This window comes from Giardia intestinalis, chromosome 4 (genome assembly GCF_000002435.2).
Source record: "Giardia intestinalis strain WB C6 chromosome 4, whole genome shotgun sequence".
Lineage (NCBI taxonomy): Eukaryota > Fornicata > Diplomonadida > Hexamitidae > Giardia > Giardia duodenalis.
In genome coordinates this window covers 2308146-2324338 of record NC_051859.1, presented here as the reverse complement: position 1 = coordinate 2324338, position 16193 = coordinate 2308146, and the positions used below count along the sequence as shown (strand labels likewise).

General features: G+C 58.2%; 2 protein-coding genes and 1 pseudogene across 2 annotated transcripts; 1 reads left to right on the top strand and 2 right to left on the bottom strand.

Annotated features, from left to right (window-relative positions):
- Window positions 1-4349: 4349 nt before the first annotated feature.
- On the bottom strand, window positions 4350-6572 carry GL50803_00d50229 (VSP; the record flags this gene model as incomplete). Its single annotated transcript, XM_038046457.1, has 1 exon — window positions 4350-6572. The coding sequence occupies one exon, from the start codon at window positions 6570-6572 to the stop codon at window positions 4350-4352; it is 2223 nt and encodes a 740-aa protein (XP_037902096.1).
- Window positions 6573-6979: 407 nt separating this feature from the next.
- Window positions 6980-9480, bottom strand: GL50803_0061645 (Reverse transcriptase/endonuclease, putative; annotated as a pseudogene; the record flags this gene model as incomplete).
- A 334-nt stretch (window positions 9481-9814) lies between these two features.
- GL50803_0050229 (VSP) lies at window positions 9815-12037 on the top strand (the record flags this gene model as incomplete). The annotated part of the gene is made up of 1 exon (XM_038046140.1): window positions 9815-12037. One exon carries the CDS (start codon window positions 9815-9817, stop codon window positions 12035-12037), a length of 2223 nt encoding a protein of 740 aa, XP_037902095.1.
- Window positions 12038-16193: the final 4156 nt, after the last annotated feature.

Here is a 16193-nt window from a genome sequence, read left to right as displayed (position 1 = left end):
GCGGTTGGCATGCGGCTCCTCGTCTGTCTGAACAAGGCAGTGGGGGTTGGAGTGGCAGAACTAGAGCGTGTTTGCCAGAGGCGCTAGTCTGCCGGCTAGAGGCGGAGTCGAGCGATGCCTGCCCAGAGATGCTCGCTCGGCTGCGAGGAGCACTGCAGGGGGTTCCACGAGCGCGGGAAGGCTCCCTCCCCTAGAAGCCCCGAGGGCCCTCGCGTCCCCGAGTTCAGTCTCCAGGGGCTTTGCGGGCATATGCGACGATCTGGGCGCAAGAGCCCTGGGTGGTCTCGAACTCCGGACGCACGCTTTCACCAGGGTTTCGCACCCGAGCGTCCTCAGATACCACCGGGTAATCAGAACGAGCTGCTTTGTCTACACAACCATGGACCGCGGCCACAGAAGTCTAGGACAACTCCTCCTTGAGCACATGCAGGCCGACGAGCCGGTCGCTGAGGGCCTGGTGTTGTCCATCATGGAGCAGCTTTCTACCGGGCTTACCTACCTCCATGACGTCTGCTGGGAGGACGCCAGCGGAGCGCCCTGCCAGGGAATCGTCCACTAGAGCCTCACGCCCGCCGACGCCCTCATTAGACAGGACGAACAGCGCGTCGTGCTCGCAGACTTCGCGTCCACAGAAACGCTCTGCACAGTGGCAGTGCGGAGGCAGAGGGCCCCGCGTACACGGATCCTGAAGCCCTCAGATGGCGCGGCCTCCGATCTCTGGGCCCTTGGTGCTATCGCATGCGAGCCTGCCACTTTGAAGGGGCCGAGCTTCCTGGACGGGTAAGACGCAAAGGCCCCTTTGTCGCCGGATGGAAGCCGAATCTGGGCCTTGTTGTGAAGGATCTCGTGTGGGATGTCCTCGGGAGGGTCTTTGCCTCAGACCCCGAGTGGTGACCAACAGCCACCAAGCTCGCCAGCCTGCTTCTGCGTGCGGGACGTCTGCTGTGGGCCCGGATCTCCAGGCCGGCGAGTTGGCAAGCACGGGCGAGTCTCTGCGGCCAGTGCCGAGTCTGTCCTTTCGAGGCAGGGCCCGAAGATGCCGCTCAGCATATCAGAGGCATTGGCGCATCCATCGGGCCGTTCCACCAAAGGGCGGGAGCAGCACACTGCAGACGGGCACGGGGCTTCCATCGAATCGACCGACCAGGTTGCAGCGAGCGGCACGAGGTCCCTATCCTTCCGGGTCCCTGCGAAGGACTCCTCGTGGACCCGGCTGATGCGCGCTGCCGTTACTGGAGATCTCAAGACGGCACAGAAGCACCTTGGTGAAAAGGACAAGAAGAACGAGGCGGCGACGCGGTGTACACTCCTGCCGTCAAGGCCGGACAGGGGCCGATGCTGGAGCTCCTTGACCTTACGGATAAGGCCGGGTCACGGCGCTCATGAGGGCTGCGGACAGAGGAGACGCAGAGGCAGTGAGGCTTCTGGTGAAGCACGAGGACGGCATGAGGGATGACGATGATTGACGGCGCTCATGATAGCAGCACGGTATCGCCATCCGGAATGCGTTAAGCTTGCTAGAGAGGGAAGCATGTATGACAGGCATAAGAGGCGCGACTGCTCTTGTGCATGCGGCGGCCAACGGCAGTGCCTTGTGCATACCCTTCCTCTTGGAGAAGGAGGCATGTGTGCAGGACGCCAGTGGCTGGTCTGCTCTCGCGTGGGCAACATATCTAGATAAGCCAGAGTGTGCGAAGCTTCTTATGGGGGAGGAGGACATAGAAATCACCCCCATAGCTGGAGGGTATGCCGACGATGGCAACAATGGCAAGACCGGTGGCGACTATTGTCGACTATGACGACTATGATTACTCGACTCCTATGACCACGATTATCATGCTCCTGACGATCATGACGTTTACGATTGCTACGGTTACTAGTATTCTGATAACTATGATTTTCATAATCCTTTTGAATGCGATTCCTTATGTGGCGCCACAGCTCTTGAGCTAGAGGATGGATCATCGAGGGATAGTGGAGGTTCTTTCAACGCGACTGCAGGGTACTAACGGGCTTCTCTACAGGCACACCTTTATACAACTGCCAATCTGTTTGCAGCAGTAAAGCTGCGTCACCGCAGTGGCCTAGGGGCTGCTCGATCTATAATTCCGCAAGGGGCAGGCTGATAAAGCAAAACTCTGCGGCCTAATTTGTGCCCTGTACAGCCAGCAAGCAAATCCTCTGGACCGCCAGCAGAGCTGCTCGTTCAGCGGAGCGCCGTCTCGTAGGGAGAAGCGGGACGTCACTGTCAGGCCCAAGCGAGAGTGCCGGCGCCATGCGAACAGTCTCCGGTCCCTGGAGGCCGCCCCGGGTCACCGAAGGCAGGGTATCCTATTGCACAGTGCAGGCGCGTAGCAGCTAACAGAACCGGCGCAAGTGGCGGCCGAGCGGTGGCTTTTGCGCCTCTCCGAAGTGGGGAGACAGTGTCCAGAAGGCGCGAGGTTCCCGCGATTTGTCTGGAGCCAGCCGGGAGCGTCACAGAAAAAGCATCTTGAGGGCTCCCTAGGTGCAGTGGCAAAGGGACGTCCGCTGCTTCTTCGCCAGCGGCTTGCCCGGTGGACCACAGGGCCTCCTAGGCCGCCAAGCGCGAACACAGCTGCGATGAGTGGCTACTGTACGCCCTTGTGACACAGAGTGGACGTGCAGGATGCCAGCGACGTGCTGAGGAAGGCTTTATTACCCTCCTGCTGTCTGTGCACCTGCTCCTGGTAAGGATGCTGAGCCCATGCTTACAAGCCACGGCCCCTTTGAGAGTGGCCAAAGCCGGTGCTCGAGCAGAGATAGATGGCTGCCTCGCAGATCTCGAATCGCTGCGCATGCCGGTCCAGAGAGACACCGATCAGCCCGTCACTAGGGATGAGGATCCAGGCATGAGAATCGCCAGCCTCCCGCGCCTCGGATGGACCCAGGCGATGGTGGTACGGGGCTAAGGGTCCTGCTACATCCGGGCAGACCAGGCATTGCCTCTGAACATGACATCAGGTCAGGGCCCTGTCGCGGACAGAGGGGCGAGGCTAGAAGCCAGCCGAGGCGGAGCAGCTGCATAGACGGGAGCGCAGGTTATTATGGCAGCAGACTTCCACAGACGAGGGAGCCCGCGCTCTACTCCAGGATGAAACAGCGACGCCCCAGAGTGCGGCCCCGAACCATGCTGCACCCCTCCTTTTGTGGCGCGGGAAGACTGCATGCACTTCAACCACGATGCATCCGGCCTTGAACACTGTGCGGAAAGACAGGCGGCCAGTGCGATTCATGCGACGCAAGGAAGATGCCTCACCTTCTGATGCCCTACAATGCGGGGAACATAGCCCCCTGCGCACGGGCTGTCTGCTTAAGGACGGCAAGCACATGGAACCAGGCATGAACGGAACCGGGTCTTGATAGCGGCACGGCTGTCTTCAAGGGAAGGGTGATCTCTTGTCTCTTTAAGCAAGACGTGCTGGATCGCACAAGCTTACGATTGGGTGAGGAAGGCTTCTGCATGCAACTCTCTGGCATGACCTAGCTGCAAACAGGCGGCAGCGAAGAGCGGACAGCGGGCTCCAGTCGTGCGGAAGGAGGATGCACCTGCCTGAGGCTACACGCAGTCATCAGGCGGGGCGTTCTCTGCAGAGGTTACGTGCTATGCAGGGTCGTGTCAAACCGAAGGACCACTCTTAGATGAGCCAGACCAAGGTGCCCCCATCCGCGCGAGACAGGCCTGTCAGATATATGGCATGCCTGCGAAAGTGAGCGCCGACAGGCAGGGGCCCGGGTAGACCTGGCGTCCTGGCCCAGAGAGTGAACGAGGACGGCCCGCGATACTTGTCCAGCCGAAGTATGAACGCTATGATGCCCCGGGTTGGACAAGCAACTCTTAGCGCCCCCCCTGAGAGGCTGCAGAGGACGGGCTTCTGGATGGAGGGACGACCCCAGCCAGGCAGACGTGATCACAGAAGAAGGGGCGCTGGAACCCGGAACAGTGGCTGACGACTGCGTGTCTGCGCGATGCAGTGCCCACTACTGTCAGTCGGCACACGGCGGTCGGCAGGACGCAGAGCTGCAGAGTGCTGGAGGCGCCGAGCGAGGCCAGTCTCGCTCATGGGACAGAGGCTGCCTGAGCCCCGCAGTCCTGCGAGCCTCTGGACGGTGGCAACAAGAGACCTTTCATGGTACGCATCTGCCTGGATGGCGGCGTGATCCCAGAGCCGGCATCGTACCACTTCACGAGCATCACGATCGCTGTGTCCCCCACGATGGTCACTCGGGCAGTAGTCAGGTGCAGGGCATGGCGGCTCTTCCCTGTCCCCCAGCAGGACCTCGTAAGAGTAGAGTAGATTGTATAACGATGGACGCGTTTACTATCTAAGTCACGCCTTGCCCCTACATATGAACCACCAGCAGAGGAAGCCCACGAGGCCCCCAACGACGACGATGACTGCGACGGAGATGCCCGCGATGGCCCCCGTGGAGAGCCCGCTCTTATTCGTGCTTCCGCCAGTATTGTCGCCGGTATTATCATCCGTTTCGAAACATATGAACTTGCCGTTAACAGGTGTCGCGCACTGCCTGCATCCAGCCAGCCCCTCGGAGCACTTTCTGCACGGCCCATTACTACTACTCTCCTTGTAATATCCAGGAGTACATACCTTGCATGTAGTAGCATCGGCTTCGCAGGTGTAGCAACTTTCGTGGCATTTCGTGCAGGCACTGCCGACCTTCACATATCCGTCCATGCACCTAGAACAGTCCCTAGTGGTGGTGCACTCAGCGCACCCAGTGTAGCAAGCCACAAGGCTCTCGCCTGTCAGGCTAAATCCTTCTTCCGGAGTCTTGCAGGTTCCGCCTGTACTCTGCGCACTCAAGCACACTGTCGACCCCGGAAGCTGGCTGGTGGAGTAGCAGCCGCCGTTCATCTTGAAGAAGCCGTCTGCGCAGACATTGCACACGCCACCAGTAATGCTTCCATCTTTGCACTTATCTGTGCGACTGGTTTTAACAGCACAGACGCCGTTCTGGGGATACTCGTTGTTTTGACTACAGACAGAGCAGTATTTTGTCCCCTCAACAGTCAGACCGCACTCCCTGCACTTGCCTGTGCCTGTGCCCGCCGCGCACTCGGCCCCACATGTGCCAGTGTTTCCTGTGGATCCGTAGGTGAGCGCGCTTCCAGACTTACAGCTTGTGCAATCATTGGCAGTATTTCCGCTACATGTCTTACAGCTGGAATCGCAAGGGGAGCACGCTTCGCCGTAGAAGCCGTCCTTACAGAGACCGCACCCGCCATTTTCACTGCACGCGAGACAGTTGGCGACCTCGCACTTCTTGCAGACCCTCTTGTTGCCCTCTGTGCTACTGTAGTAGCCTAGAATATATTCGCAGTGGTCTATGCACTGGTTTGTTGGCGTCAGATACTTGTTGGACAGACATTCGGTGCAGATCTCTTTGTTTGTTTGTGCACCACTGCATGCCTTACAATCCTGAGTACTGCATGGATTTGAAGGGGAATCATTTGGCACGCATTGTGTTTCTTCTTCGTCAAGTTTAAATCCATCATTGCACGTGCAAGTATTCTCGGTCTTGGCTTCTGAGTTATCAGGGCAGCTACTAATGCACGACTTCTTTCCGAGTCCAAATACCATATTTTCCTTACACGCTGTGCAGGTAACGGAGGTGTCACTTTTGGTGCATGTTTTGCAGTTCTCAAACGTTCCTGCCGTGCACGGCTTGCACGTCTTCGGCTCCTCATCGTCGGCGTAGTGGGTGTTTCCACTCGTGCACGCTTCCTCAGTCACGCACTCGCCTGCCTGATCCTGTGACTGCGCCTTCTTTAGGTACGGCTTGTCCTCATTGCAAGAGGTGCACTTCGTAGCCTCGGTCTCACAGGTCTTGCATGTCTCAGCGCACTTGGTGCATTTTTTACTGCCTGTTGCATCGACGAAGAAGCCTGCAGTACTCGTGCACTCATGTTCCGTCACACACGACGTCACGTCGCCGTCCGTCTTAACAATCCTCGCGGTTTGCTGCGCATCAGGGCCGCACGCAGTACACTTAGCAACTCCACTGGCCTCTACCGTTAATTGTAATCCGTCACAGGCAGTGCACCCATCCACGCCCGTGTACTTCTTATTGCCAGTAAGCGTCACGCCTATCGAATCTCCGCACGAAACAACCGAGTCGTGCGCATTATCAGCGCCCGGCGGTAGAAAGTATCCTTCCGTAGCCTGTGTGCACTTACCACCAGCTGCTCCTCCACACATCACATTGCCAGGCTCAATAGCTTGTTCGTAACACCCGCCCTTGTACATAAAAGTCTGACCAGCGCACTTTGCACAGGTCTCATCAGATGCAGTATTTCCATCGGCAGCTGTACATTTATCTGTTACATCATCTTTGCCTACACATTTTCCATTGATAGGAACAAATCCTGTGTTACATTGAGAGCAATACAATTTACCACCGATCAGAACGTTGCATGCGTTTGCTGCACAATTGGCGTTATTCGCGCAGTGAGCTTCCCGCGCACGTTCTGCTACTTTTTCTGCCCATGCAATCTGGATGGCTAGGCCCGCGAATATAAAACTGCCGAACATTAACCAATCTGGTAGATTGATAGGAACAGAATCGCGATATATTCAGCCAATCCGTGTGACTGACACATGATGATGATGATGATTTACTCCACCCACCGGTTGCTTCCAGTGGTGTGCTGCTGGGGCCCTCGCCTGCAGGTATGGTCCAGAGATCTCACGGGTAAGCTCTTGCTCAGTCCCTGACTAGTCCGGAGACGAGGGTTGGTCGTGTATCAATACAAAGACCACAGTAGTGGAAGGGAGGAGCTATCTGCATTCCTCGGCTGTTCCGTGGGCGTGAGCTCAGACTGGGTGTGCACATCGGTTCTTTCAGAGATCAAGCCGTCCTGCAGGCTTGCTGGTCTACTAGGGTGCCTCTCCTTGCTCTCCCTTCACGGTGAGTGAAGCTCTGGTCTTTGTTGTCATTCTCAATACTGTCCATGTATATCAGCAGCAGCTAGCGGGGCTTTCTCTTCTGGTTGGGATTCAACTCGGTTGTGTGTCCAGTCTTGCGCCCCTTCTCGGTCGTTGTCGACAGGTCCCGGGGATGGACTCATTCGGTTGTCAGAAGTAGGATGACAGGAGACGGTCGCTCTGGGTGGCCAGGCTTTCGGCCCGGCCCGTCTGATCAGCTTCGTCGGGTGCTCGTTCGCCTTTGCAGCCATGTGGGCGATGGCGAAGGCAGCCCGGACAGAGGTCCACGTGGAGCTCCTCGAGGTGCCCCTTGGACTTGGGTGGAGGGATCCGTCTGTCCCGTAGATGATCGGGAGCGTCCCGTCCCTGTACTTCTTGACCTTCTCGTTGTAGTAGGCGTCCATCTGGCGGGGCTGGATGACACCCACATCTATCGCCTTGCACTTGTCGACGAACCAGATGTCGGGCTTCTGGTTCTGGCCGCTGAGGTGGCTGTGGGTCTTGACCTCCAGCTCTGCGTTGAACTTCCCTGAGACGCGGAGGTACAGGCACGTGACGATCATGTCGCGGTCGAGGGTCCTTGCCGTGTGGCAGCCCGGGCAGGTGCCTCTTGTCTGCCCCATGATCGAGCCATCTCTCTGCTTCAGGGCCCTTTCCTCCTCGGTCAGCACGCCGCCGCTCTGTCCGGAAGCTGGTGTATGCGTGAGGAGGCGGTTGGAGTAGGTCCCCTTCCCTTGCAGTGCCTGGCCTTCCACCGGCAGCTCCACCGGGTCTCTGGTCCCCTTGTTGACGTCCAGGGAGGCCCATGCTCTCCGCAGCTCGTCGTGGTAGAACCCCGGCATGAGCAGGCCCGGGCCGCCCTTCTCCTTTGGTACGCCAGGAAGTCGACCAGGCGATCGCAGCTTCTGCTGGTTAGCTTGCTGAAGCCTTGTGCGATATCTGTCAGCTCCTTGTAGTCCGCCTTATCCGATGTTATCTCGACCAGGGGGGCGTAGTTCACCATCGGGACCACGCAGAGTGACATCAGGATGAGCTTCTGGTGGGTGGTTATGGGGGCGTTCTCAATCTTCCTCAGGGCAGTCTCGGCACCTGCGATGGCCTTCGGCGCGAGACTGGCAGGAGTGGGGGACACCGGGTGGTTGGGGAAGGTCACCTCCTCGCCCGCCATGGTGGACTTGCATTGTCGCTCCTGATCGTCAGGCCCATGGCCAGCTGTGTTATCACGCCTGCTGGGTAGGCCTCGTCGTGGAACGCCACGATGTCGTCCGCATAGGCAAGGAAGGTGATGCCCCTCTCCCTGAGGCGTCTCAGGAGGCGCTCGGTGGCCATGCAGAAGAGGAGCATGCTGAGCGGGTCGCCCTGGGGGACGCCGCAGACCTCGCACTTCACGTCCCGGCTGTGCCTCAGGTCGAGGAAGTCCCCGATGTAGTCGACCAGGACCTTCGGGACGCCCGCCTCGTTCAGGGCTCTGACGACCTCCGCCCTCGGGAGCGAGTTGAGGGCGTTCTTTGTGTCGAGGGAGACGGCGTGCTCCTGTCCTGCTGATGAGCTCGTGGGCCCTCCTCACGCCTACCGCGTATGCGTTCTGCATGAAGGCGATCTGTTCGCACAAGAGGTAGTTGGCATGCCTGATCAGCCCTTCAGCAGGACGCGGTGGAAGATGTTTGTCACCGTCTCGCCTATCGCGATCGGGCGGTATCCGTCGGACTCCTTCGGGATGAGGATCGCCCGGAACTCGAGCATGGCCATCACCTCTGGCATCGCCTCGGGGTGGGTGGTCAGCTCGTTGTATGCCTGCGTGAGGTACTTCACGAAGCTGTCGCTCTGCTTCATCGCCTTGAGCTGGACCGGCCCGAGGCCTTCTTGTTGAGAGTCTCAAACAGAGCCTTCCTCATTTCTTCTTCGGTTGCCACTCCAGCCCGTCGAGCTCATCGATGGAGGGTAGTCAAGGCCAACGTAGCCTTCGGGGGGACGCACAGGTGTAGCGCGCTGAGGGCGGTCGGCCTTCTCCGGCTTGTCTATCGTGGGCGTGTCATCAAGGGCGCGGAGGGCCTTGGCAACTGCCCCGAAACTCAGCGCGTTGTTCACCCTGTTTGCTATCCGGCGTCTCGCCTTCTCGGGGTCTGGGTCCGCCTTGCTCTGGGTCTGCTCTGCTGTGTTGCTTGAGTCTTCTAGCAGTTTCCTACCAAGGCGTTCAGGCCCCTGATAGCGGGGAGCGCTACCCCAGTCCCGGCCTGCTCGATGCTCGCGATCATGCTGCACCCTGGTGGATGAGCATGGCAGCTGTCTGGTTCGGTATATGGGATGGAATGATCAGTTTGTCGTCACCTAGTACTCTGTGTCTGTTATCATTTGCTTCTCTCAGGTGCTCGGTTGATTGTTGGCACTCTTGCACGGTAGGCCACAGAGCCAGCGTGTGTGTCCTGCCGAGAGGGCAAGCGTCTTTGGAGTGGTCTCCCAAGTAGAGACTCACGGCTTGCTCTCTGGGGGCCCGAAGGTACGATCTTGCGTTCATGATGTGGATCGGGTCCTTGCGGGCTCTCCTTCGTTTCAGGTCCGGTTGTGTGCGCATGCCCACGGAACAGCCGAGGAATGCAGATAGCTCCTCCTTACAACCGCTGTGATTATCGTTACGGCCCGTGACCAACCCTCATCTCCGGACATCGCCAAAAATTGAGCGGGAATTTACTCGCGAGATTTGCGGACAGCGCCTGCAGGCGAGGGCCCCAGCAGCACACCACTGGAAGCAACCGGTGGGTGGAGTAAATCATCATCATCATCATGTGTCAGTCACACGGATTGGCTGAATATATCGCGATTCTGTTCCTATCAATCTACCAGATTGGTTAATGTTCGGCAGTTTTATATTCGCGGGCCTAGCCATCCAGATTGCATGGGCAGAAAAAGTAGCAGAACGTGCGCGGGAAGCTCACTGCGCGAATAACGCCAATTGTGCAGCAAACGCATGCAACGTTCTGATCGGTGGTAAATTGTATTGCTCTCAATGTAACACAGGATTTGTTCCTATCAATGGAAAATGTGTAGGCAAAGATGATGTAACAGATAAATGTACAGCTGCCGATGGAAATACTGCATCTGATGAGACCTGTGCAAAGTGCGCTGGTCAGACTTTTATGTACAAGGGCGGGTGTTACGAACAAGCTATTGAGCCTGGCAATGTGATGTGTGGAGGAGCAGCTGGTGGTAAGTGCACACAGGCTACGGAAGGATACTTTCTACCGCCGGGCGCTGATAATGCGCACGACTCGGTTGTTTCGTGCGGAGATTCGATAGGCGTGACGCTTACTGGCAATAAGAAGTACACGGGCGTGGATGGGTGCACTGCCTGTGACGGATTACAATTAACGGTAGAGGCCAGTGGAGTTGCTAAGTGTACTGCGTGCGGCCCTGATGCGCAGCAAACCGCGAGGATTGTTAAGACGGACGGCGACGTGACGTCGTGTGTGACGGAACATGAGTGCACGAGTACTGCAGGCTTCTTCGTCGATGCAACAGGCAGTAAAAAATGCACCAAGTGCGCTGAGACATGCAAGACCTGTGAGACCGAGGCTACGAAGTGCACCTCTTGCAATGAGGACAAGCCGTACCTAAAGAAGGCGCAGTCACAGGATCAGGCAGGCGAGTGCGTGACTGAGGAAGCGTGCACGAGTGGAAACACCCACTACGCCGACGATGAGGAGCCGAAGACGTGCAAGCCGTGCACGGCAGGAACGTTTGAGAACTGCAAAACATGCACCAAAAGTGACACCTCCGTTACCTGCACAGCGTGTAAGGAAAATATGGTATTTGGACTCGGAAAGAAGTCGTGCATTAGTAGCTGCCCTGATAACTCAGAAGCCAAGACCGAGAATACTTGCACGTGCAATGATGGATTTAAACTTGACGAAGAAGAAACACAATGCGTGCCAAATGATTCCCCTTCAAATCCATGCAGTACTCAGGATTGTAAGGCATGCAGTGGTGCACAAACAAACAAAGAGATCTGCACCGAATGTCTGTCCAACAAGTATCTGACGCCAACAAACCAGTGCATAGACCACTGCGAATATATTCTAGGCTACTACAGTAGCACAGAGGGCAACAAGAGGGTCTGCAAGAAGTGCGAGGTCGCCAACTGTCTCGCGTGCAGTGAAAATGGCGGGTGCGGTCTCTGTAAGGACGGCTTCTACGGCGAAGCGTGCTCCCCTTGCGATTCCAGCTGTAAGACATGTAGCGGAAATACTGCCAATGATTGCACAAGCTGTAAGTCTGGAAGCGCGCTCACCTACGGATCCACAGGAAACACTGGCACATGTGGGGCCGAGTGCGCGGCGGGCACAGGCACAGGCAAGTGCAGGGAGTGCGGTCTGACTGTTGAGGGGACAAAATACTGCTCTGTCTGTAGTCAAAACAACGAGTATCCCCAGAACGGCGTCTGTGCTGTTAAAACCAGTCGCACAGATAAGTGCAAAGATGGAAGCATTACTGGTGGCGTGTGCAATGTCTGCGCAGACGGCTTCTTCAAGATGAACGGCGGCTGCTACTCCACCAGCCAGCTTCCGGGGTCGACAGTGTGCTTGAGTGCGCAGAGTACAGGCGGAACCTGCAAGACTCCGGAAGAAGGATTTAGCCTGACAGGCGAGAGCCTTGTGGCTTGCTACACTGGGTGCGCTGAGTGCACCACCACTAGGGACTGTTCTAGGTGCATGGACGGATATGTGAAGGTCGGCAGTGCCTGCACGAAATGCCACGAAAGTTGCTACACCTGCGAAGCCGATGCTACTACATGCAAGGTATGTACTCCTGGATATTACAAGGAGAGTAGTAGTAATGGGCCGTGCAGAAAGTGCTCCGAGGGGCTGGCTGGATGCAGGCAGTGCGCGACACCTGTTAACGGCAAGTTCATATGTTTCGAAACGGATGATAATACCGGCGACAATACTGGCGGAAGCACGAATAAGAGCGGGCTCTCCACGGGGGCCATCGCGGGCATCTCCGTCGCAGTCATCGTCGTCGTTGGGGGCCTCGTGGGCTTCCTCTGCTGGTGGTTCATATGTAGGGGCAAGGCGTGACTTAGATAGTAAACGCGTCCATCGTTATACAATCTACTCTACTCTTACGAGGTCCTGCTGGGGGACAGGGAAGAGCCGCCATGCCCTGCACCTGACTACTGCCCGAGTGACCATCGTGGGGGACACAGCGATCGTGATGCTCGTGAAGTGGTACGATGCCGGCTCTGGGATCACGCCGCCATCCAGGCAGATGCGTACCATGAAAGGTCTCTTGTTGCCACCGTCCAGAGGCTCGCAGGACTGCGGGGCTCAGGCAGCCTCTGTCCCATGAGCGAGACTGGCCTCGCTCGGCGCCTCCAGCACTCTGCAGCTCTGCGTCCTGCCGACCGCCGTGTGCCGACTGACAGTAGTGGGCACTGCATCGCGCAGACACGCAGTCGTCAGCCACTGTTCCGGGTTCCAGCGCCCCTTCTTCTGTGATCACGTCTGCCTGGCTGGGGTCGTCCCTCCATCCAGAAGCCCGTCCTCTGCAGCCTCTCAGGGGGGGCGCTAAGAGTTGCTTGTCCAACCCGGGGCATCATAGCGTTCATACTTCGGCTGGACAAGTATCGCGGGCCGTCCTCGTTCACTCTCTGGGCCAGGACGCCAGGTCTACCCGGGCCCCTGCCTGTCGGCGCTCACTTTCGCAGGCATGCCATATATCTGACAGGCCTGTCTCGCGCGGATGGGGGCACCTTGGTCTGGCTCATCTAAGAGTGGTCCTTCGGTTTGACACGACCCTGCATAGCACGTAACCTCTGCAGAGAACGCCCCGCCTGATGACTGCGTGTAGCCTCAGGCAGGTGCATCCTCCTTCCGCACGACTGGAGCCCGCTGTCCGCTCTTCGCTGCCGCCTGTTTGCAGCTAGGTCATGCCAGAGAGTTGCATGCAGAAGCCTTCCTCACCCAATCGTAAGCTTGTGCGATCCAGCACGTCTTGCTTAAAGAGACAAGAGATCACCCTTCCCTTGAAGACAGCCGTGCCGCTATCAAGACCCGGTTCCGTTCATGCCTGGTTCCATGTGCTTGCCGTCCTTAAGCAGACAGCCCGTGCGCAGGGGGCTATGTTCCCCGCATTGTAGGGCATCAGAAGGTGAGGCATCTTCCTTGCGTCGCATGAATCGCACTGGCCGCCTGTCTTTCCGCACAGTGTTCAAGGCCGGATGCATCGTGGTTGAAGTGCATGCAGTCTTCCCGCGCCACAAAAGGAGGGGTGCAGCATGGTTCGGGGCCGCACTCTGGGGCGTCGCTGTTTCATCCTGGAGTAGAGCGCGGGCTCCCTCGTCTGTGGAAGTCTGCTGCCATAATAACCTGCGCTCCCGTCTATGCAGCTGCTCCGCCTCGGCTGGCTTCTAGCCTCGCCCCTCTGTCCGCGACAGGGCCCTGACCTGATGTCATGTTCAGAGGCAATGCCTGGTCTGCCCGGATGTAGCAGGACCCTTAGCCCCGTACCACCATCGCCTGGGTCCATCCGAGGCGCGGGAGGCTGGCGATTCTCATGCCTGGATCCTCATCCCTAGTGACGGGCTGATCGGTGTCTCTCTGGACCGGCATGCGCAGCGATTCGAGATCTGCGAGGCAGCCATCTATCTCTGCTCGAGCACCGGCTTTGGCCACTCTCAAAGGGGCCGTGGCTTGTAAGCATGGGCTCAGCATCCTTACCAGGAGCAGGTGCACAGACAGCAGGAGGGTAATAAAGCCTTCCTCAGCACGTCGCTGGCATCCTGCACGTCCACTCTGTGTCACAAGGGCGTACAGTAGCCACTCATCGCAGCTGTGTTCGCGCTTGGCGGCCTAGGAGGCCCTGTGGTCCACCGGGCAAGCCGCTGGCGAAGAAGCAGCGGACGTCCCTTTGCCACTGCACCTAGGGAGCCCTCAAGATGCTTTTTCTGTGACGCTCCCGGCTGGCTCCAGACAAATCGCGGGAACCTCGCGCCTTCTGGACACTGTCTCCCCACTTCGGAGAGGCGCAAAAGCCACCGCTCGGCCGCCACTTGCGCCGGTTCTGTTAGCTGCTACGCGCCTGCACTGTGCAATAGGATACCCTGCCTTCGGTGACCCGGGGCGGCCTCCAGGGACCGGAGACTGTTCGCATGGCGCCGGCACTCTCGCTTGGGCCTGACAGTGACGTCCCGCTTCTCCCTACGAGACGGCGCTCCGCTGAACGAGCAGCTCTGCTGGCGGTCCAGAGGATTTGCTTGCTGGCTGTACAGGGCACAAATTAGGCCGCAGAGTTTTGCTTTATCAGCCTGCCCCTTGCGGAATTATAGATCGAGCAGCCCCTAGGCCACTGCGGTGACGCAGCTTTACTGCTGCAAACAGATTGGCAGTTGTATAAAGGTGTGCCTGTAGAGAAGCCCGTTAGTACCCTGCAGTCGCGTTGAAAGAACCTCCACTATCCCTCGATGATCCATCCTCTAGCTCAAGAGCTGTGGCGCCACATAAGGAATCGCATTCAAAAGGATTATGAAAATCATAGTTATCAGAATACTAGTAACCGTAGCAATCGTAAACGTCATGATCGTCAGGAGCATGATAATCGTGGTCATAGGAGTCGAGTAATCATAGTCGTCATAGTCGACAATAGTCGCCACCGGTCTTGCCATTGTTGCCATCGTCGGCATACCCTCCAGCTATGGGGGTGATTTCTATGTCCTCCTCCCCCATAAGAAGCTTCGCACACTCTGGCTTATCTAGATATGTTGCCCACGCGAGAGCAGACCAGCCACTGGCGTCCTGCACACATGCCTCCTTCTCCAAGAGGAAGGGTATGCACAAGGCACTGCCGTTGGCCGCCGCATGCACAAGAGCAGTCGCGCCTCTTATGCCTGTCATACATGCTTCCCTCTCTAGCAAGCTTAACGCATTCCGGATGGCGATACCGTGCTGCTATCATGAGCGCCGTCAATCATCGTCATCCCTCATGCCGTCCTCGTGCTTCACCAGAAGCCTCACTGCCTCTGCGTCTCCTCTGTCCGCAGCCCTCATGAGCGCCGTGACCCGGCCTTATCCGTAAGGTCAAGGAGCTCCAGCATCGGCCCCTGTCCGGCCTTGACGGCAGGAGTGTACACCGCGTCGCCGCCTCGTTCTTCTTGTCCTTTTCACCAAGGTGCTTCTGTGCCGTCTTGAGATCTCCAGTAACGGCAGCGCGCATCAGCCGGGTCCACGAGGAGTCCTTCGCAGGGACCCGGAAGGATAGGGACCTCGTGCCGCTCGCTGCAACCTGGTCGGTCGATTCGATGGAAGCCCCGTGCCCGTCTGCAGTGTGCTGCTCCCGCCCTTTGGTGGAACGGCCCGATGGATGCGCCAATGCCTCTGATATGCTGAGCGGCATCTTCGGGCCCTGCCTCGAAAGGACAGACTCGGCACTGGCCGCAGAGACTCGCCCGTGCTTGCCAACTCGCCGGCCTGGAGATCCGGGCCCACAGCAGACGTCCCGCACGCAGAAGCAGGCTGGCGAGCTTGGTGGCTGTTGGTCACCACTCGGGGTCTGAGGCAAAGACCCTCCCGAGGACATCCCACACGAGATCCTTCACAACAAGGCCCAGATTCGGCTTCCATCCGGCGACAAAGGGGCCTTTGCGTCTTACCCGTCCAGGAAGCTCGGCCCCTTCAAAGTGGCAGGCTCGCATGCGATAGCACCAAGGGCCCAGAGATCGGAGGCCGCGCCATCTGAGGGCTTCAGGATCCGTGTACGCGGGGCCCTCTGCCTCCGCACTGCCACTGTGCAGAGCGTTTCTGTGGACGCGAAGTCTGCGAGCACGACGCGCTGTTCGTCCTGTCTAATGAGGGCGTCGGCGGGCGTGAGGCTCTAGTGGACGATTCCCTGGCAGGGCGCTCCGCTGGCGTCCTCCCAGCAGACGTCATGGAGGTAGGTAAGCCCGGTAGAAAGCTGCTCCATGATGGACAACACCAGGCCCTCAGCGACCGGCTCGTCGGCCTGCATGTGCTCAAGGAGGAGTTGTCCTAGACTTCTGTGGCCGCGGTCCATGGTTGTGTAGACAAAGCAGCTCGTTCTGATTACCCGGTGGTATCTGAGGACGCTCGGGTGCGAAACCCTGGTGAAAGCGTGCGTCCGGAGTTCGAGACCACCCAGGGCTCTTGCGCCCAGATCGTCGCATATGCCCGCAAAGCCCCTGGAGACTGAACTCGGGGACGCGAGGGCCCTCGGGGCTTC